The 23,983-nt window shown below is 35.6% G+C and overlaps 1 protein-coding gene across 2 annotated transcripts; it reads right to left on the reverse strand.

Moving 5' to 3' along the window:
- Positions 1–1,492: 1,492 nt before the first annotated feature.
- LOC105385722 (phosphatidate cytidylyltransferase, photoreceptor-specific) lies at positions 1,493–19,031 on the reverse strand. 2 transcript variants are annotated; one of them, XM_048629084.1, is made up of 11 exons: positions 18,808–19,031; positions 18,601–18,725; positions 18,398–18,494; positions 17,991–18,167; positions 12,433–12,625; positions 5,319–5,485; positions 4,647–4,799; positions 4,079–4,207; positions 3,655–3,711; positions 2,795–2,872; positions 1,493–2,714 (listed from the first exon to the last, which is right to left on the reverse strand). In XM_048629084.1, exons 1-11 carry the CDS (start codon positions 18,880–18,882, stop codon positions 2,622–2,624), a joined length of 1,344 nt encoding a protein of 447 aa, XP_048485041.1. In that variant the 5' UTR covers positions 18,883–19,031; the 3' UTR covers positions 1,493–2,621. The 2 variants fall into 2 exon arrangements, with proteins under 2 accessions (XP_048485041.1, XP_011554446.1); XM_011556144.3 differs by lacking the exon at positions 2,795–2,872 and having other exon boundaries at positions 3,577–3,711.
- Positions 19,032–23,983: the final 4,952 nt, after the last annotated feature.

Here is a 23,983-nt window from a genome sequence, read left to right on the forward strand (position 1 = left end):
AACAACAGATTCTAAATGAAAATATATTTCTTATCATTGTTATTTAAATTACCCGGATATCCAACCTTAACAGGAAATAAATTTTGCACACTTAACTTTCTATACATATTTCATATAATAATTATGGCGAAACATAAACATAGGATTTTAAAATTTAACGAATTAAGAATAACATTAAAATAAACTTTTTACTTTAATATTGGTCCATACATAATAATAAATGTTGTTTTAGATCTCACGTAGTGGAGATAATAGTATATATTTTTAAATTAAAAAAATGGATTTAGGTTACAAAAAGGAAACTTTCTATGTGTCGTACAAAACGTAGAAAACTACATTTGGACGTGCATCGTATCATGAAAAAGGTATGGATTAACAGTTACTACGCCAAGATCTATTTATATTATGAAAATAATTTCTAAGTAAAAACAAGCAAACAACATAACATTACAGAAAAATCACCAAACTTAACAGGTTTTTGTTCGCAATAATACGGTTACCGTATGTATTTAACTTATAAACACAAATATTAGTCAATTCAAGTTTAAATGAGACCTATTTTCTTAATCCATCTAGTAGTTAAACTAACAACTTTATTACAATTAAAGTAAGGAACCGTCTAGCCCTCCATTCAACTGCATTTCTTATAGCAATGCCAATATCTCTTATTGTTCTCAATATCAAAATTTATCCCAATGCATGTTATCAATGTCATTGATAAACACAAAGAGTGTACGTGACTGAATACTTCCTTGAGGTACCCCATCATCTGATATGCATTTTTATGTCAATTTTGAAAACACCGAGATATAACTACAGTTTAAATTGACTGTGTTACGTGTCAGCTACTTTGTAGTCGATACTATAATTTGCAATAAAGCTGATAATTTAACGATTATACCTTGTCAAACATCTCTCTAGCACTCAACAGTTCTACGTACGTACCTATACATAAACAATTCCCGCTACTTAATCAACATCCACGCATGTCATATTAACTAAACATCTTGCTTTCTTCGTATACCACCCCTATGTTTGTTAAAATTAACGAAATGGGGATTAGAAAACAAAATTCATGAAATAAGTAGGTATTTCACCAAGACAAAAATCAATGTCATATCATAAAGTGTATCCGAAATATTCAGTGTAAACTAATCAAAATTTACCCTTTAAATATTTAGCACAGAAACAGTCATTCAATAATATATCAGTCAGTAAGTAACCGAGGGTGCATAATGCAAAAATCTGGTTAAAATTCCCACCACCCTGTCCATTCCATTAAGAAAAAATACTTCGGCAACAAAACAATGAAAAAACTAACGAAGTCTAAAGCGATGATCAATGTAATCTACATTTAAATTAAAACTAATGAATCACATATACTTAAAGTAAATAAGCACATAATATTTCGAGTTCAAAGTAACGTTCATTAAAACATATAAATTATCTATGAAAAATAGGATTTAGTTATCTGCATCCATAGCGTATTTTCATTTAATATGTATAACATCTGTAGCAATATTCGTAAAGGAATACCATTTATAGGAGCGACTATAATGAGAATAATAATATTATTATTACTGATAACTAATACAGGCAAGTAAATTCTGAGCTTATCACTCGATTTAACTACAAGAAAAAAGCAGCTCTTTCTGATTGGCTATTAACGGAAGCTTAGCCAATCGCTGCCAAGCCTAAGCTCAGACTTCACTGTACTTAGCGTTTAAATATTCAATAGTATAATTTTCTATTTAAACCTAACTTACTTACATATTAATCAAAGGTACGGTTATTCGTGGATTAGACGACAACGAAATCGCGTAATTTTAATAGTCGACTATGCACGTTGGATCAGGTCGTCATAATATAGTCTGGTTTCAATTTTAATTACGTCTAAGGTTATATATTTTGAAGACTAGAACTTTTCTGTTTGAATTGCATTGAGGCGCGCCGTGGGATATGTCCTTTTGTTATTATCGAAAACGTTCTCTAACATCGCAAGGATACGTTTCCACTCTCACTAGAGATAGTTTTTTTTACGTTTTAGACAAGTTTTATATTTATATTCCACGGTACACATTTAAAAGTAATTACATTTTCATTTACGAAAAAATGCAAGTATAACATAGCTTATTATTTAGCTATAAATGAATTTGGGCAATGAATGTCTACCCTTCCTACATATAATTTTTCATCCCCTTTCATAGATGTTCGTAATGATGAAAAATCTGTCCTCAATGTATATTATGTTTCCTTTTATAGTCCTGCATCTACTCCTAAAGATATCATTATAGCTCTTTGATGACATAACAGGTGTTTAAATGGAGGATCAATACAATATATTCAGTTTTAATTATGCACGGGTATGCCGTATCATCTTTAAATTTGTTATTTACCATGTGGATAAAGAAACAATACGAAAACGACGACTTTCTTGCTATCCCGCTCTTATCACAGCTGACATAGCTGTGCTATAGCTATTCTCGTATCTACTCACACTCACGTAGCTGCCGCTATTTCCACTTTGTTTCTATATCTCATGGGTTTTAACATTTATACCGTTAACTGTTGGGAGGTCGGTATCTTCAAGTGTAGTTACAGGGCCGCCCGCTAGATGGCGTTTAAGGTAACAAGTTGAGGATATTGCGGTTCTCGAGAGATTCCTTCAGCGCGTAGAACAGCTGCAACTGCTGTTCCGGCTTCAGATTGTATACCTGTGGAACAAATTAGGATATTAGCCACAGTAACGAATGCCTACTTGAAGACTGCCACTAGTACTAGTAGTAGTAGTAACCTGCTGCAGCAGTTTCTGCGGCGTGGCGGTGCGGATGAAGCTGGTGATGTACACGTTGACGAAGGTGGCCATCAGGAACTGGCAGTCGAAGCGGTCCATCATGCTTGTACTCACATCGAACAAGTACCGGAGATTACCGACAGATGGCAGTGTAGCATTCATAATGAAATCCTAAATCCATGTCTCCAGATAGCTGAGTAAATACTAATTCCCGATGCTTTACTTTGTGGCACGGCCAATCAAGTTACTCGTCTTTCGCATATTTAAAGTGGTGACTCCGACGAGTCACGATTTCCATATTCCAACGAATCTCTTAAGCTTATCTGTCTCCTGCTATGACTCTATAGAACCTTAAATATTGAGATTAATGGTAACCCCGACGTGATAGTTATAGTCTATTTACTCCGACGTGAATCTTACTCTTTTCTGCATTCTGCTTTCACTCTTTATAACCTTGAATAGTTAGTCATGTGTGGGTACTAGAAGACTATTACTAGTACTAGTAGTTACCTGCTGCAGGTGGCAGTGTAGTCTTCAAGTAGCTGATTAAATACTAATTCCCAACGCTAAACTTTGTGCCACGGACAATCAAGTTACTCTTCTTTCGCATCTTTAAAGTGGTGACTCCGACGTGATAGTCACGATTTCCATAATCCAACGTATCTCTTAAGCTTCTCTGTCTCCTGTTATGACTTTTCAGAACCTTGAATGGCGTCTACAGTTACTCATGTGTGTTTGAACCCTCTACTACTCCTAGTAGGTAATAATAATAAGTTAGTTACCTGCTGCAGCAGTTTCTGTGGCGTGGCGGTGCGGATGAAGCTGGTGATGTACACGTTGACGAAGGTGGCCATCAGGAACTGGCAGTCGAAGCGGTCCATGATGCCGCCGTGGCCCGGGATCACGTCGCCGAAGTCCTGGCGAAGAAGGTTTATTAGTAAGTTAAAGTGCTCCAGTTTATTGCTAAGTAATATAGGTGTATGGACTACAGTAGATAGACAGTAGATAGGTAGGGTTAGTTATCTTCATTATTAGAAGCCAATAGGGGGATTATAGTCATAAACATCTCGTAAAAAGTGCCAAAACTCTCTGTTCTTGGCCCTGCTCATCCAACCACTACCGGTTCTGTCTAAGGTCGTCTAAGGCCAGTGTACCAGCGTTCAGGCTGTGGCATGCTTATGGTCTGCAATTCAGATCTAAATACCCAACCTGTAAGTTATCAATTCTTGGACAGAAATGGCTGGCCGTACGTTGGTATGGTTGACAGTGGAACTAAAATTGTACCTTAATCTTGAAAGCGCGTTTGAAGCCGGAAGCGAAGAACCCTCCGAAGGGCCCGATGACGGAGCTGAACACGCTCAGCGACAGCGAGTGGATCATGAACGGGTACATGTTGAACTTCTCCATGCCGATCTGTGGGGGAAATGTAAAAAAATATATTAAAAAGTGTGTGCTTGAGGACAAACGACAAAATATTATACACTCGCAAAGTTCGCATATAGGACAAAAGTTTCAGTGGCATATGGAACGGCAATCGCAGGTAGGTAGAACATTTTCACGAAATATAAAAAGTTGTTGTTTTTTTATCAACCATTGTTTTACTACTGGATTTTTATGTGTGGTAAAGTCTAATTAGCTTGGTGCACATTTTCACAAAAGTTTATGTACTAAAAAATCTGGACGCACCTTTGTGTACCTATGTATTCATAAAGATTCGGGAGCGTGTTAGAAACATGGAATTGCATATACTTTAAACGCCCGGCGGCGCTAGCGTCGCTTCGCCGTCCCGTCGCCGGACAAATACTACTACCAAACGGTTATTCCACCCCATGTCTACTACTGGTCTACTCACAATCTTCATGAGCGGCTGCAGGCACAGCGGCGGCGTGTACTCCTGCAGGCGGAACAGCAGCGACGGCTCGCAGTCCATGGCCATGCGCCCCACCGACTCCGAGTACTCGATGGGGCACACGAAGTACGGGTACTGCGACATGAAGTACGCTATCTGAGGAAGGGGAAAAATTGAAGGTTAATATGTGGGGACATCTCATACACGGCCATCCGACCCTAAACTAGACAGAGTCTGTAATATGGGTCTCGGACAGCAACCATACACAATGCCATGACTATAATTGTAACCAACACCCAGAACTACACAAACACATATTAAATATCTGTCTGTAAGCAAATATCTGCCCCAGGCAAGAATCAAACCCGGGACCTTCGGCACAGCAGTCAGGGTCACTAACCACTGCACCATTCGACCGTCGATATTAATTATCGCCTGTTCCCTGAGTCACCCCCTTTCGCCTGACTATACTACTTTTACCCGTCTATAGGAACTTACAAACATCCCAAACACAACGCCCTCCCAGGTACCTAAGTATACCTAACGATTCAATATAGGTACGTTTTTCTAAATCAAGAAGAAGTTTGGTATTCAGTACAGTGTTGGCAGAAGCCAGAGTTCTGGTTAATCTTTACAGTTATGGCAATTGGCTATATCATTCCACTCTATACTTACAAACATGCCAAACACGACGGTAGCGAACCCGCCGCCGACGAAGCCCTCCCACGTCTTCTTGGGGCTGAGCTTGATCAAGGGAGTCTTGCCGAAGAAGAAGCCGAACACGTACGCCATCACGTCGTTGCAGATGATCATGGAGACCGGCACTATGAACCAGATGAGACCTGGAAGAGGAAGGATATTGATAGTTAATGTAGAGTATTGGAATTAGCTCTTAGCTCTCTAGGTTAAAAAAGTTACAAACACACGGCCCGGAGACTCAGGATTCGTAAATAACACAAAAGATTTTTAATTGTGTAGGTTTTTCGAGACATGTAAGGATTATTAGCCTTATTAGTTATTGGTATAGCCTAACTTCAAAATCCCTATAGTCTTGGATTAAACTCATGTTCTGCAGTTACAGGCTGTGCGTTTGTTTGTTTGTGATTTGTAGGTACTTATATATCGATCATCTCCATGTATAAAGTATTTTTCTTGAACTACTTAGAGGATTACCTATAATCAGTTGCATGCTCATTCTATTTTGCGTACGATAAGTAGATACGTCCTTAGCTTTTTTTGTTAGCAAACTCACATAGTTACAGAACCGTCCAATCCTACTTAATGTAATGGAAACAAATTGGCCATCCCGCGGGCCACCAGCCTATTTACAGTACACGCTAAAGTTCAACAGACTAAATCAATAGTAGGTAGTCTGCTACTTAAACAAAATAAACGAAGTCAGAATTGTGGCTACCTGGGATAAGTTTGTCGGGCTGAAATGAGGCGTTTTCACGAGAGACTTTTATGAATTCCAAGTCACATCTGATACCTAACAAATTAAATTACCTACTATAATTGTGAGTATGATTGGTTTAGACGACCGAATGGCGTAGTGGTTAGTGACCCTGACTACTGAGCCGAAGGTCCCGGGTTCGATTCCCGGCTGGGGCAGATATTTGTTTAAACACAGATTGGTCTTGGATGTGCCCGTAAAATGGCAATAGGCCCGCCCCCTATTACATTGGAACTAACATAACACTCTGGCGAAAAGTGGGTGCAGCAATGCACCTCTGCCTACCCCGCAAGGGAGTACATTAGTACAAGGCGTGAGTGTGTGTGTGTTTTTTATGATTGGTTGACTGTCCGTCTGTCTCTCTGTTAAGATCCTATCTTATGTTTAAAATATACTATTTACTGTGGCACATAGTTAGTATTTTAAAATGAATTCCAGTAAATATATTTATGTACATCAGTAATAAAATAACGAGATAGGGTAAACATTGGTGAAATTGGCCACCCCCAATAACTGGCCACACAGCTTTTTATTCGCCTAAAATAAGAAACACGATGACAGCACGCCATCTGTTACAGCTTGACACTAACCATTAGTAAGTTATCGTTCATTTTAGTTCACACTCATTCCGCTTGAAGGATTGGTCTTCAAAATGCCCGCAATTTTCTGACAGTCGGCGACAGTGCATCTGATAAAATGGTTGTGCGCTAAGAAAACGTTAAGCGAAGACATTATTTTGAGAGGCGATATTTTTTGTCCCCAGCTTCTGTGAGTGACTTTAAATAGTGACAACGATAGATTTTGAGCTAAGTAATCATAATTTGTACTGATTTAATCCTTAATTTGATTTTTTATTGCATTTTTCGACTTGGCCAGTTACTGGTTCCAGTTTTATAGTATTTTTAGTAACTGGCCCCCCTATGCCAGTTACCCCAATTTGCTACTTGCAAGTAAATTAACTTAAAATACAGCTTATTACCTTGGTTTTAAATAGCATTTTCTGTGGTATAAATTTTGTAAAAATCGTTCAATATTTAGTAGTAACTGGCATAGGTATTCTAGTGGCCAGTTACTACATGGCCAGTTACTGAGAACTATTTTATGTTTCAGGATATATGCTAAAATCTCTTCAAGATAATGGTGGCCCAGCCCACAAACAGTCTTCACTAATTGGACTGTATCCTCGTCAATATCCGTAGTGGTGAGCAGCGATTCGAATCGGCTCTGTTGTTCTCTTTGGAAGCTGGTGTTGCCATGCCAACTTCAATTTGGTGCAGCGTGGGACGAAGGGCCTGCTTCATCAGTCGTCTTCTCTCCAGAAGTTTATATTCAGAGTTTAAAATCTATTGATCACTGAGGCATCTCTGAATATGTGCCGCTTGTCAGTCATAATTAAGTCGATTTCATTTTTCGTCCTACACCATCGGGGCTTGACCATGTTCACTTCCTCCGGGGATGTTTGTCATAGAAAGAATTCATCAAGTATAGCCCATTCTGGCCTGTCTCATTCGAGGAAGTCAACAAGAATTTGTCCTCTCCGATTTCTGCTACTAAAACCATGGGGTCCTACCCTCAATTCTTTGCATTCTTGTACTCCCACTTTGGCGTTGAAGTCCCCCATCACAATGGTGTATTGGGTCTTAGCAGTACACTTGATAGCCCTAGAGATATCTTCGTAACTATACTGCTTCGACTTCTGTGTCAGAGTGTGTCGAGGTTGGTGCATATACCTGTACGACCTTCAAGGAATCCCTCTCGGTTAGTTTAAGTACAAGGTACGCTACCAGATTCGACACCTGATCTCCACTACGTTGCTAACAAGGGTCTTGTTGACAAGAAATCCTACGCCACCTTGGGACAGTTGGTTACCCTCCCGATGGTAGAGCATGTGGTCAGACTTCAGGGTTATCGTGTCCCTCTCTAAGGATTTCCGATAGCCCTATTCTATTCTATTCTGTGTGGGGGTGTCAGTGCCTGCACCTGGCTCCCTCGAATGGAACCTTTGTGCATATCCCCAAGGTCTAAACTGCCTTTCTAAGCTTGGACCATTTCCCACCATGCTGGCATTTCACTGCAGGTTGGTGGGATCACATATCTAGATGTGCAAAATCTAGACATGCAGGTTTCCTCACGATGTTTTCCTTCACCGTAAGAGTGATGGTATACATTGTACTTAAGTCAAAAGAACTAATTGGTACATGTCAGCACCGGGATTCGAACCCGCATCTCTGGCGTGAGAAGCGGGCGCTTACCCGACTGAGCTACCATCGCTCTCCGATAGCTTTAAGATGTCCTTATTTTTTTGCCCAGCTCTACCTCGTGTTACACCATATTCTCGTCCTCTCTCAGTGTCCGTGCGTTGTATGTAGCAAGTTGTATTTTATACTATCTTAAAATTAGTTCAAGAAGAAGCTAAGATTTAAGGATTTGACTTAATATAAACTTGAAATAATTCAATTTGATTGTTAATAAAGATTTGCGATGATTTAAAGATAAGAAACTTATTTTTGTCATAATAATATGTGAATTGTGACGTTTTTACACTAATTACATTGAAAGGGTATTGAATTGTAGAAGTTTTTTTGTTTTTATATTAAATTTTGTTAGAAAATCCTTCCTTCATTGGAAGGAAACCCGTGCCCCAGCAGGTGGGGACGTAATGATGACGATGAACTGTTTATTTGTTAAGAAATATAAGGTATTTCTCATTATTAAGTGTTAACACATATACTACGTCATAACACATTAATTATAATAGGTTTTTTATAATGTTTGCAGTAGTTATAAGGTTAAAACTTGTCATTTTAGTTAATTATATTAGGTGGCCAGTTACTGCAAAATAGGGGTGCCAGTTACTAAAATTTGTGGCCAGTTACTACACAAAAGTGATAGTTTTCATTTAAATAAAGATATTTAAATAAATAGTTCTTATTGATTATTAAATTGATCATAAAAACAATCAACAGGATCTAGTGAATCATTAGATATATAAATCACCTAAATCAGATCATGCATTTAGACGGAGCACACACGTAAAGTGGCCAAGGTGCTTAAGTGGCCAGTTACTACCCCTTTTCCCCTACTATAATAAGTACAAACAGTAAACAACCTCAGGTAAACATATACAATCTTCGTAACATTTTAATGGCTTCGGTATTTAACTCAGTTAACTACTTATAATTACGAGATCAATTAAGTTTTTCGGATCAGTGTCATTGCCACGAGACTATGAAAATATGAACTATAAATTAACGATTTACAGTTTTAGTAAAAAACAAGACGTATACCTACTTAACCCGAATAAAGTAAGTGTATTTTTTCGATTTATATTTTTTTTAAAATTATAAAATGAAATATTTAAACCGTAATGGCTACCATAATAATAATTCAAATAAAACATAACATAACATCGGTTATTGAAGAGATGTAAATTGTATGTTGAATCCAGAAATATAAAATGTTTACATTAGAGGACGTTCCCACAACAACATGAGCATATTGTTTCCATTCCCCGCTCTAACTAGTTCTAATGAGAGAATTTCACAGATCAATACCGAAGTAGGTTCAAAGTCCAGACCACCCGGACTGCTGCCATTTTTAACCGACTTTAAAAAAAGTAGGAGGTTCTCAATTCATCTTCTGTAGGTATGTATTAATTTAATACCATTCAGAAAATTATAAAATATTCTACAATATCAAAAAGTTTCTGGACCTTTTATTGGTGTTCATGTCATCTTTATCATCACTTTCGTCGTGGCTGGATATCCTATCATACCATTACCAATGTATGAATTTTAAATTTGAAATTGAAAAACTCTTCAATCTGACTACTGAATCGATGAAACTGAAACTGACTTGAGTGCAAACTGACCCTTTACGAAGACATGTTTGCAAACATTAACACAACATTTATCGACAGGTATGTAATCTATTGTTGTCCCGTGTATTGTTAAGGTACAGTAGTGTTTGCCGACACTGGAGTGACGTGCGCTGTGTTGAAGCTTCTTCGGAGGTATGGGGTGTGGTGTGGTCTATGTTGGTAAGAGAAGCGGTAAGTTGAGTTACTAGTATTGCTGTTATAATTAAAATTGAAACGAAACTTTAAAAATGAAACTGAAACGTTTGGTGGATACCATTATATCCAAAATTATAACTATATCGATACTATAAATTTACAGTTTACTGCTGCTTAAAGAATACCTAATAATGTAATAATATAAAATAAGGGATCAAACCCATGTATGATATCCTATTCTATGTATTTAATCTTAGCGTGTCGTTGACGAACACTAGATCTAAACTAGGGTTTTTCACCGTCATAACAGTACTATTTACTCTCTAAGTACTGTGGTTATTAAGTCGATCTTATTTATAATTTTTATATGTATAATGAAAGTATCGCTAGAACCTGTAATAAATAGCTGCATATATCTGTATCCATTATACGCTCTCACCCCACCCAACAGCCCCAGACACAGACACACGCTAACCTAGATACGGCTATACAGGGTGCTTCAAAGGCTTCCCGTCCCTGACAGTCGTCGCAGTGACATAAATATCTCTCGACCACGTCACGGAAGCTTGGACTATTGTTGTAGCCGTGTTTTACAAGTCCCCTGAGAGAATCCTTAGTATACTGCATTTAAAGTCTACAATCGCTTGTCACAGGGGACGTTTTATGTGAAATGCGGTAATGTTTTTATACTGTGGCTAAAAATAGGACGTTGCGGAGTTGGAAATGCTTGTGGTTTGGTCAAACGGTAGGTTCTTGAGAGGTTTGACTACTTTTAAAGGAAATTATTTATATTTATAATGTCTGTTTTTTCTCGATACTAAATTGACAGAATCTAAACGGTTCATCACAGTCGATTGCCCCGCCAATAGAACGATACGTCACTGTACAATCGACTGTTGATGAACCGTTCAGAATCTGTCATTTTAGTATTTAAAAAAAAAATCTACATATACCTACAGTCAATTAAATTAATTATCAATAGTACTTATATGTTAGTGTCGCTATTTCTAGACACATTGCCTATAACACGTAGACATTATTTAGTATTTGTTATAATTTTCCTCAACACAAATGCCGGACCGAGAACCGTATTTAGAACACAATACTCCATTTACTTGTCATTTGAATTGCTTAATTAAATTATTCTAATTCATTCCAGCAACATAATTTAAACATGTTAAAGTTGGTTGACCCGAAGAAAGTTTACGTGAAATGAATATTTACACGCAACTAAGGACGAAAATTAAATATGTAGGTACCTATGCCTATCTAATTATATATATTATTTTATTAACAAAAGATAAACTTGCAACTTAAATTTATAACTGTTAATAAGCATAACAAAGATAGGCACTTAGTTACAATTTATGTTAATAAAATGACCTTGTAAATAACGCATATTTAAAATGTAAATTCCGGTTACAAGTCTCCTTGATAAAGTTAAAAAGTGGTCATACGTGATACCTAAATCGTAGAATATCTTTAGTAGTTCAGTTCCATAGGCACAGGACTGTGTTATTCGACTTTAATCTTAACGGATATAGCAATACGATCGGTATAAGGTGTTAGTGATACCTCATATACAGATACGTAGAGCTAACTTAGCCTTGACATATCATTTCATTAAGGAACTATTGCAGAACAGGTACTAAACATATAAAATCACCAGTAAAATATTTTGTATATTTAATATAAAGTATTTTGTTATTCAATCAATACACGCGGAACGCTACAATGCAATTTTATTGAAAAGCTCTAATCTAACCCATCTCAAACCGTGGCGTAGTCGCATAGATGTTAACAATGCGACCGTAAAGTCCATAAATATAGTAAGACTTGAAATTAGAGTACCTACTGCTGATTCTGAACTTACAAATTTTAAGGAAAAGTAATTTTACGATGCGATGTGCTAATATTAGACGTAAATGACTGCTCTAAATATAACATTGTTGTTTCATAATCAGCCAAAATATTGTTGTTTATTTTGGTTCATATTCGGGAAGTTTCGTATTCGCGCAATAACATTTTCAGCGTTCAAATGAGTTTCGGAATAAAAAGAAGCCTACCAAGGTCAAAGTAGGCACAAAAACTATCTTTCGGATTCATAATAATACCGTTTTTCTTATCGTATGGCGACCGTTTTACACAAACAAAACCTACTCTCCTAAACGCAGAATTATTGAGTAACAGAACCCATACCATAATTGCCTTCGTACATACAAAATCCATTCGCGCAAACATCGCACTCGACTTCGAAAAGTGTTACGTCACTTGTTTACACACACGCAATCGATATTCAAACTATCAAACAGTACACTCACCCTCAAAGATGTTTTGTATGATGAGGTAGCTCTGTGTCACCACTATAAGGAGGGCCACATGAGTCCACGCGAACAGGGAGAATTGTCGCATGTAGTATCTCTTGACTAGAGATAGCACGAACCAGACGAAGCCGACGCAGTAGAGACAGAAAGAGATGAAGCGATGGTAGGTGACCAGGAACTTGAGGTAGTCCTGCGAAAGAAGAAGAGGTGTTAGGTGTGTTGAAGAGGCGGTTTTACATGGTCGGTTTATAGTTTGAAGTATTTATGTGATAAATTGATAACTCTTTATTCACACACATAGACATAAGGTACTCCACAAAACATTATTGGACGATTGATGACCTTATTACTAAAAGTAATTTCTTCCAGACTCCAGATTTCTGCCTCAACGGAGATAAATTATATTAACAAAAATGGTAGCAGTGATGTGATGAATGAAGAGTAGGTAAAGCCGGTAAAAGTAAAAATATACGGACAAATAAAAATACCGATATAAAAAAAACTTAATTAAAATTTACGAATTAGTGGATTGTAATTTTTTTAAAGAATATTTGTTATCGACCATGATCCGACTTATTGTAGGCATTCAACCTTATAGCGTTTAAAGATTCCAGAATGACCTACTTTACAAATAAGATAACACAAGATAATGGTGCATTTCTCCTACATATAGATTATAGCAGTAAATACTGTTTCTCATAATAATATGTGCCACTTCGCTACTCAACACAATTAAATTATCTTTACTAAGTGGACCATAAATTTCAACAATCTGTAGTAAACAATTAAGTGTCAGTAATAGCCAATTAACAATGAATGAACCGCATACCAACAATTTGTTTACTATAAACGTAGATAACATGTTAGATTTATTGTCCTAGGGGAGTATTTTGTAGTCACAGACGATGCAAACTAGCTAAAATACTCTACTCGTATATAGCTAAACTCAATAGTACCTACGGAAAACTATGTATTGTACCTAATAAGTAACGTTATAAATCTTCGCAAAAATGAGAAATGAGGCGCCGGTATTATCATGTTTGGCCAATATTTACTAACGATTAGATAAGATTCGACTGGGATCGATCTGATTATGTAGGCATACATTGTAGTCTACTAGTAGACGGTCATTTTACAACCATAATCATTACGATTAATCACTCATGTTATATGATACTTCACTTGTCGAGTAAAAATCTTCTAACTAACTAATAGTGTCTACTGATTGCAATATCCATTGGGATATTGAATAAAGTATCATGATGTTACGAGTGTCGTATCCGATATTCTTGTATAGTAGCAAGGCAAGTAGACTTCGTTTTCAGGAGTTTCCAAAGTCGTCGAAAAAAAGCTATTCTGATAAATGCTCCGAGTTGCCACCCTTCATTTGATCCATAGGTACTTTTACGGGGCCCAGTATTTACACTGTCATCTTCATCGTCAACAGCTCTGACTTTCTCCCCATAAGGAAGTGTAGTTATATACAGGGTGGTTCAGCGATTAGAATTTGACGGTGAATTTGTTCTTGCTATTCTTGCTTCGGTTTACTACGAAATGGAAATTATTGCGCTGACCTTAATTAGATATCTACTGGCTTGCGGCCTACACTCTACAATACGGATGGTCTAATTTAAAGATATTTTAGTTCTGTATGAGATCTATGTCATTGTAAGTGTTAAGAAATTTGGGGTTTCCAGTTTATTTTTATATAACAGGTCACTTTAGGGCAAAACATCACCGGGCAATCCAAAAAGCGAAATTATTGAATGATAAGGATGTGAATAAATTACGTGATAGACAGTCGATACCCAGAGGAATAAAAAAAAGACCAGTTCAAAGATAATCGTTGAAAATATAGCCGAATTAAACAATGCGTTAAGTATAATTGGTTTGGCCTTCAGAAGCGCAAAGAGTGAATCCATACCAAACTAGCACTAAAGTAAGGCTCACTTTGTAGGTTTCTTTATTGCACAAACAAGGTTAAGTTATGACATCTGAAACTGTTGAAAAAACATGAGCTAATAAAAAAAAAACTACTTACTTTAAATTCTGTGTTTAGAACGTGTAACAGATTCATATCAGCCCTCAACCCAGGGCCATCCTTGCAAGCCCTTAATCGCCCCATTATTGTACAGACCGAATAGGATGTTATCTTTAGTTAGGGTATAACTATGTACATAATCTGCACATTATACGTGTATAAAACATTATAAATACTGAACGAAACAAACAAACAGCCAAATATATGGACATACAATTATTGCAAACATCTAGATATTTCTCGAACCTAAGTTATAAATGAAATATAAATCAGTTGAAGTATCGATTTTATGCAAAATACAGGGTGGCCCAAAGAGTGACGTCCAAAGGAAAATGATTGATTCCTTAGGTCAAGGAGTAGCCAAATCACCCCCATGTATGTTCAGCAATTTTTTGTAGTTTAGGAGTTATGATTTTTTTTCCAAATTTTCTACGAAAATCGATCTCAGTGGATTAATTATTTTTTTCTTATTTTTTGGATAACTTTTTTAAAGCATTTTTTATTTTTGTGTCATCCTCTTAAGTTGTTCTTTTAACCATAAAAGTTTCAGCTTCCTAGCTGTAATGTAAGTTAGTTATTTTTTTATCGAAAGTTCGAATTATATCATCGAGCTAGACTGCTCTGAATTTTCTACTTGAAATTAAAAATTGAAAAACATATTCTCATGGTGCCTTATTAATTTTAAAAACTCCGCAAGGTTCCAAAATTACATAAAAATAAAAATAAACTATTGCTTAATAGGGTATTATTTGCAGAAAAAAGCCTTCAAAGGTACCTACCTGGGTGGAAATTACCTAATTAGTAAATTGTTTCAGAAAATTGAAATATTCCTGTAATGTCATTACTAAGGACTAATTAAGTTAGAAAATGTATCAAATTAAAGGGAAAATTAAATTATTTACTTTTTTTAAATTTACGTTACATTTTTGAATGTAAATTCTTAGAAAAATGTTTAGTCTGAGTAGTAAGATTTATGAGATAATTTTTTTATTAATAATTAATAATAAGTAAATAAACTCTAATAATTATTTTACACATTTACTCACAATAAATTTTCAAAATGGCGACCTCCCATAGCAATACACAACCTACATCTACGCAAGAAATTTTCTTTAAGTAAAAAAAGTGACAAATGTAAAAAATGTGACATCTGTCAAAAAGTTACAAGTTACGTAGATGTAGGTTGTGTATTGCTATGGGAGGTCGCCATTTTGAAAATTTATTGTGAGTAAATTTGTAAAATAATTATTTGAGTTTATTTACTTATTATTAATAAAAAATTATCTCATAAGTCTTACTACTCAGACTAAAACATTTTTCTAAGAATTTACATTCAAAAATGTAACGTAAATAAAAAAAAAAAAGTAAATAATTTAATTTTCCCTTTAATTCGATACATTTTCTAACTTAATTAGTCCTTAGTAATGACATAACAGGAATATTTCAACTTTCTGAAACAATTTACTAATTAGGTAATTTCCACCCAGGTACCTTTGAAGGCTTTTTTCTGCAAATAATACCCTATTAAGCAATAGTTTATTTTTATTTTTATGTAATTTTGGAACCTTGCGGAGTTTTTAAAATTAATAAGGCACCATGAGAATATCTTTTTCAATTTTTAATTTCAAGTAGAAAATTCAGAGCAGTCTAGCTCGATGATATAATTCGAACTTTCGATAAAAAAATAACTAACTTACATTACAGCTAGGAAGCTGAAACTTTTATGGTTAAAAGAACAACTTAAGAGGATGACACAAAAATAAAAAATGCTTTAAAAAAGTTATCCAAAAATTAAAAAAAACATAATTAATCCACTGAGGTCGATTTTCGTAGAAAAATTGGAAAAAAAATCATAACTCCTAAACTACTAAAAATTGCTGAACATACATGGGGGTGATTTGGCTACCCCTTGACCTAAGGAATCAAACATTTTCCTTTGGACGTCACTCTTTGGGCCACCCTGTATATACTATTTGTCTCGACACTTCTATTTGTAGATCAGACTGGGGTGAAGTGATGAGGTACTCTACATATAAAATATAAACCTAGGTGTCTGCATTATAAATAATATTATGATTATCTACCTAATGTTTGACGAAATTATAAAAAAATCATAAACAAGTCAATCCCATTATCAAATTACGATTAGGTACCTATGAGTACCTAGTTTCTAAGCTGAGCTATTTATTTGATATCATAAATGGATTAAAACTTTCTGTGGAATAGGATTAATAAAAATAATCCAACAAAATTGATTTTTACAATACGGTTATGGCTAGTAAATTAGCAGATATATGTAGAGAAGAGTTCTAAAAAATTGCTCGGTTCCGGTTCTATATTTAAATTTATCATACGAGATGCAGTGTCTATTCGACTTCGTTTTCAAAATACGAGAATGGGTACTCTACTACTACTTAACTGTACTGCTGCGTTAACCACGACTTTATCTCGTTGCATTAAACGTACCGATGACATCTCTCCAAAACTTCGTAAGTAGATGCAATAGTAGCGCTTACGAGAAGTTGTGTTAACTTTCCGTCCTTCTCTCTTTCAAGGCCACGTCACGTGCGTGAGCGAGACAGGCATCTACGCATCTATGACAAGACTTTATGACGCGCACACCGCACAGTATCGTATTATTGTTTTGTCTTATCGAAATTGCTTCGGTAAACACGATCATACGATCGATGCAATCAGATAAAGACGAGAAATTATTCAATTTACATCACAAAGGTCAATACTCTTCACACGTAATTTATTAATTAAGATAACAACATTGTTTTGGAACTTCTTAAGAAAAATAAAAGTAGGTACTCCCTTAGATGTCTTGTCTACTGACTTCGTGCAATTTTCATGAATGAAGCGATGGTGGAATACTACAATAACTCACTATGACCCAAAATAATATATAAGTAAATTGATAAGGCACTAAAATACCTCTATTCAAAATGGAACAAGTGCCCGCGCCGTGCTATGTATGTTGCTCTTGCTACATACATAGACTGCACTATTACATGCACTTTGTGTAGGCATAAATTATACTTACTGTTGAATAGACAGGGACTATAATTTTCAACCATGGACAATATTATACTACAGTCCTGCCCATTCTATAAGTAGCTCACTAAACATATTACTCACAATCTATCAACTGTCTTTAATATGCATACTACAATACAATAACAATGGTTGTAACTTATTGTTACACCATTTATAGTTTGGTTAAAGTGATAACTATTCTATAGACACTTATTTATTTTATGAGTACCAATTTTATTACTTTTCCTAGAGGACAATCTTCTAAAATATGGGGAAAGTATGAGTTTTGTGTCATACATTTGTATATTTAAAATTGGATTGGAAGGGTTTTGGTATATTACAAGTACTGATCAGAATTGGATTAAGAGAGGATCTTGAGGATTTGATGTATCACATAATTTATATGAATAATTATGAATGGGACATTCAAGTCTTATATGCAATCACATAACACATAAAAAACAAATATACTCACAGTTCTGTTGATAACAACTCCAAAGTAGTCAATCAGGTTTTCCCCATAGAAGAAGTAGTTGGACGTCAGCAAGAAGTACCAGGAGAGGGACCGGAACCACGGCAGCCCGTGCACTCGGTACACCGCATACCCAATGTTGATGATCTCCTCAAAACATTTCACTTGCACACATAGAACCTGAGGAAATACGTAGAGTGTAAATACATACTGAAATAATTGTAAAACGTTTATGCAATATAACAAATTTATCCATGCAAAGTTTATGGTATTTTACTATTGGATGTAAGGAAAAATGTGTAAGTAAGTGGTGGATTTTATATGCTTTCCTTCATTGGAAGGAAATCCATGCATACAGATGGGTTGTGATGATGATGATTATGAGTTGATTTGTGAGGTGTCTAACTTACCGTGATCATAAGTGCCAATGGACCTCCGTAGATCAGCAAACAGAAGGCCCCAATCATCAGCCAGGTGAAAATGCCTCGAATTACCCAGTTCCTCCATCTAACAAGATATCAAAGAATATTACAATCAGAGGGAAATTTTTCGCAATAGCCCTAGATTTGAACTTGTATATTTTTACTGGTACTTATTTAAAAATATTATGTACCTGGAAGATAGTCCTGAGAGCGCCGAGTCCAACATCTCTGGAGTTTTATCAGTTCCCTGGGGCAGGTTCTTAGCCATGTCCTCAACATATTTGTCCTCTAATGGCTTCTCTTCTTCAGAGTCAACCTGTTAACGCGTAGAGGTTTTAGACTAAAGGTATATTTGATCAATAAAGTATACAAATACAAAGTGTAAAAGAAATAAATACATGGTCAGATTCCCCGGCAGTCTCAGCTTTGTCGTTTCCGTCTCCTTCTCCGCGGCGGTGTCTGAGCTCACTCATTTTTCTGGATTGCTTTACAGCAATTCCCACAGATTTTTTTACCAAACGTACACAATTTCACTGAATTAAACTAATGTTTTTTCACAAATGAAAAATGTTTTTCTCTCACTCACGGCCTGTCAAACGAAACATCAATCAATAACTATATTTTTAAACCAATGTTGCCATATGATAAGGCGGACTTGGCAGAGTTGCCAATCTATATATATTATAATATATTCATGAACTCGAATTAATCGATTACTATTATGGGTTGATTACTCTCATCAAGATAACTCGAAATTTGCTGTACTATCTGGCAAAAAAAAAAGAAGAAAAAGAAACTCAATTAACAAAATCCAGTTTTGAGGGTTCTGTAGTCTACTAGGAACCCTTATAGTTTCGTCTGTCCGTAATTTATTGATTAATTGTCTTCATTTCAGTTAAAATCTACCTAGGTTAGTATAGAAATTTATCAATCAGTATTCATTTTCTTATTTTCCCCAAAAGAGTCTTTGGAAAATTTAATGTTTTTGTGTGTTTGAATGAGGAAGAAAACCAAGTGAATCTTTGGCAACACAATCGAGGATAGTACTTACTTGTACCTTGACTGGCGACTGTAGTGTCATCTGTAATTACCTTTTCTCCCCATTCGAAACAAATAGTTTTAACGAGTACAATGGTATCGATTCTGAAGGGCACATTCTAAAATTAACGCTGTCAAAAAACGCTTACATTCTCTCTAAATTTATTTGGCATTCTGAAGGCACCGTTTATCTCCAAAATTAGAGACGTCACTTTAAATTTTGAATCTGACAGCGTTAAAACTATTCAACTTAGGTAAGATGGTCGAATTGGTATTCTGAAGGTGCCATTTTTAGCGCTGTCAACTTAAAATTAGCAACTTTCTTCCTAAATTTAAAAGGGGTCTAAACAGGTGCCTGTTAAAATTATACTAAAATTTCTAAAAGTAAAACCGTGAAATATATGGGAAATTGTTGTTGTAGGTGCATAAATATGGATTTAACTTAGAGCTGATGTGTTGTTTTAGCATGTAAAGCTAATTGCAACGACGCAAACTTATTGTTTTTTGAGAAACTACGATGTGAAAGTGACTCTGTTTTGTCATATTATTTCTGATATTTTGAAAGAAAAATGTATTAATGTAGGCATGATCCGGGTTGCTTAAAAACAACTTAAGTTACTGTTTTAGATCTAATAATTAATCAACACACCTGCCGATCTACTTCAGGAATTACTCTAGCCCTAACACTCTGTCCTCGGCTGTCCTCTTTCAAACAAACCAGCTCTACAGTCTACAAGGAAAGTCTATAAGGAACTCACCTACCTGTGTACCTATCCAGCTCACTACTTACCCCTTTCAACTTGTAAGAATATTTTACTCAAAGTGGTCCCTACATAACTCAAAATATTTAACTGCATTTACTTACCTATTTTATTACAGTAAAAAACAAGTAGGTACTTGGGCTTATGTTTTCTGAAAAATATGCCTGACTTTACGAAACTAATACGAGGTACCTACTATTACTGAAAGAAGAAAGAAGTTTTGTAGACGTAAAACTTTATTTGGATGAATAAAATAGCACACACGACACACACTAGTTGAGTTTTTATAACACCAATAATACATAATTGCTTGATTTCATTTCTGTATTTTATTTCCATGTTTCTTCTTCTTCGTAGGTAGGTAGGTGGTCTGATGGCCATTGTAGTATTGTTGTCCCAGAAAAATGAATGTCCTGTATCCAGCATTTCATATTTGGCTTATGGGTGTGGTTGATATTTCATTTTATTTATTTTTGTCACTGAAAAATAAAGTAAGTAGGTAAGATGTATGGATAGTTGACTCACAGAATTAAGCTTATCCTTATAAGTAGGTACCCATTTTCACAAAACTTTAGAGTTTATAAATGAAAGGTCTAGAACATAAACTTTAGTAAATAACTGATGCCTAATTACTGATAAAACATTAAAATATTTCCATTTTACGTAACTCTCTAAACTAATACGTAAACTTCAACACACAGGCTTACCTTATCGATTTTCCAATTGCATATTGCAAACACAAACATAATAATAGATGTTTGTTTTGTATTGTAAAGACTAAACAAAAATACTTTAAAAGAATAGCAAACTTTTCGGCGGAAAATTGAAAATGGCGGCGCAATGGCGCTGGCGCCGCGCCGGCGCGCCTCGCGCGCATGCGCCATAGAGATGTACCAAGTACAATGTTCCTTGTTTCCGACCTATGCTTTAATGAAAAAATAATCGATGATGGATCGATTCCCGAGTAGGCACTTTTATTTTAATTATATTCGTTTTTGTTAAATATATTAGAACTGATAAGGTTTGCTTTTGTAAGTAAGTATTCAATACAAAAGTATATTTTTATATGAATATGTTCCCTTATACATGTACTTATATTACGTATCATTAAGTAATAAACATTTAAGTAAGTAAGTTAGATATCGTGGAAAACATTTAGATGTAGAACTTAGCAACTACATACTTTACGTAAAAGCTATATTTAAAAATAAAAATCATTCGAGTTCAATAATCGATTATATTCGATTACTATCACTATTTCATAAACTTACCTCATCTCTACTCTGTTATATTTTTTAAAATCACTTGGAAAAGTCCATAGAACATCATAGAAGCATTATGAATATTTTTTCTAGTCAGAGTTACCAGTTGCAATAATGAATTATGAATATGCTACATAAATAATTGAAATTATCACGAAAACCAATATAAATGCCGGGTATTTAATACTTTTCATTATTTTCAACTACTATTTAGGATAATTAAATCTATTTGGAGTACTTTAAGGTTAAAAAAGCTAATCGATATTCTCGATTGTAATATACTTACGTACATGGCCACACTCATTTTAAAGACGTCAAACCAGCCTTCTAAATTTAGTTGGTCGCTAAAATCGTTGCCTTCAGAATAGCAAAAATTAGCGCTGTCAGTTAAATTTAGAGATTTTAGCTAATTTTAAAATTAGGAAGTGCGCCCTTCAGAATCGGTACCAATGATAAGATTATGAGATTTGGTGATCAGTCGATATGTTGCAGGCATCTGGTTTAATCTCCTGTTTGATTGAACCGCTAGCCCGTTCATTGGATGACGCTATTCAGTTGTATGACTAGGCCGAACGTTGATTGTACAAGCGTCACAAAACGTCCAACTAGTTAGCGGACTTAAAATCAGTCAGGTGGTGAATAAAACAAATATGGCGTCTAACAGCGAACAGCTGACTCAAAAAGCACTTGTATTATTATTTTTTGCAAATAAATTAGCTTTAAAGTGCGTTATTTATGTTAAATAGTGTGACAACGTGGATTTACCTATTATTACACCGCCGGCGGATAGTTTCAAAGCAAAAAATGTGCTGAAACTGGATAATTGTGAACAACAATATCAAGGTACCTACGTTTATTGTTATTGTTTAGTTAATTTGTGAGATGAGAGCTTTTTTTTTTTTTTTTTTTTTTTTTTTTAAAGATTTTATTATCACTCCACAGACTTTATGTCCGTGCCTTTTTGAGAGATCAATATATTGTGAGAGTTTGGTTGTTTTTTGTCTTCATCTTTTAACTACTCACTACTCAATGTGGAAGCTTATAATATATATATTTTATCTTTTATATATATATATATACCTATATATTATTAATAATTTTTTTTTTTTGCACTCCTGGAGGAAAATCTACACAGACACCTGGGAAGGGGACCCAGGTAGTGTCGGCCTTTAACCGACTAAAAACCCCCAGTTGTGCATTTCTTGCTTTTTTTTTTTTTTTTTTTTTTTCTTTGTTTCACACAGTCACACTTACAATTATAATGGCAACAAACATTTGAAGGGTAGGGCCAGTGTCAGCTGTCTTCAGAGAACTTAACAGACGCCTGTCAGTGGCCACACACTCCTTTTGTCATCGCTGTTGTTTTGCCTGGTGTTAATGTGTGACAGTGTTCTTAAAACTATCTTAATTTTATTGGTTAGTTCTTATACAGATAATATTAATTCATGATATACTATACAATACCTACCTATCAAAACTATACAATACATGCTATATACTATACATAACAAAACTATAAAATACATGCAATACGGTTTGGCCGTCAATATAAAATTAAAATCAAAATTCTCCTATTCCGCTCCATTTTGCGTTGCCAAAAGCCTTGATTGCTGGGCAACGACCTCTTTGTCCCGATTTTTTTATTGCCATCTTTAGGTTGTACTCGAGGATCCGTTTCTTCGGTGCTGTTATTGCCGTTCTAGCGAGGTTGCCGATAGCGTCCTCGGTGTCATCCGCATAGTAGGTGCAGGCGGAGGTGTGCCTCGACAGCGCCACTACTGCGTGAGGTATGCTATCGTGCAACTTTATTTTATCTTTTGTTTTTATGATAATGACGGATTCGTACGTCAATCCCTGTGCTTCGTGTATGGTTAAGACGCGTGATCCCGTTCCTTCTCCAAACCCTTGGCTGGTCAGGGTCTCTTTTTCTTCCTGTGTATGCGTCAGGAATAGAGTGTTGGTTTGGGATTTTGGAATTGCTGCGTCTGTAAACCTTTTCAGCTGCAGGGATTGGATACGCGTTGTGGCTGCGTATATGCCTGAGTATACTTCTCTTAGGGCGTATGCAACATCCATGGGGTTTCTGTATGAGCACAACAGCTCCTGGGTGATGTTTGCTACCAGTGTTGGGCGACTGTACCTTAGTTCGAATAGGTTCTCTCTGTCTGAGATGAGAGCTTTGTAACATAGTCTTTTTGTTGACTCTTGTCTGGTCATGTTCATCCTAACCAGACATTACAAAGTTGCTATACTATATCCCATTTAACGACTTCGCTGAATAACGTTCAGTCAAGACGTTGGACGTTACAGTCAACCACTTGACGAGTTGTTCTTTAGTCATTCAACTGAGTAGCGTCATCCAATGAACGGCCTAGCGGTTCAATCAAACAGGAGATTTAACCAGATGCCTGCGACAGATACACTACACTACAGAATCGATTATATTACTACTTTATACAAAAATAATCGATTACAAAGAAATTTTAGAAAGTAACTGTCACGTGAATGTTGAA

This window comes from Plutella xylostella, chromosome 22 (assembly GCF_932276165.1).
Source record: "Plutella xylostella chromosome 22, ilPluXylo3.1, whole genome shotgun sequence".
Classification (NCBI taxonomy): domain Eukaryota; kingdom Metazoa; phylum Arthropoda; class Insecta; order Lepidoptera; family Plutellidae; genus Plutella; species Plutella xylostella.

Bases quoted from the DNA above. Each gene is read 5' to 3' on its own strand.
- LOC105385722 (XM_048629084.1), bottom strand. From the start codon at position 18,882: ATGAGTGAGCTCAGACACCGCCGCGGAGAAGGAGACGGAAACGACAAA. The intron at 18,168-18,397 runs GTAAGTTAGACA...GTATTTCCTCAG, and splicing joins CATTGGCACTTATGATCACG to GTTCTATGTGTGCAAGTGAA. The intron at 4,208-4,646 runs GTGAGTAGACCA...TTTCCCCCACAG, and splicing joins TGCAGCCGCTCATGAAGATT to ATCGGCATGGAGAAGTTCAA.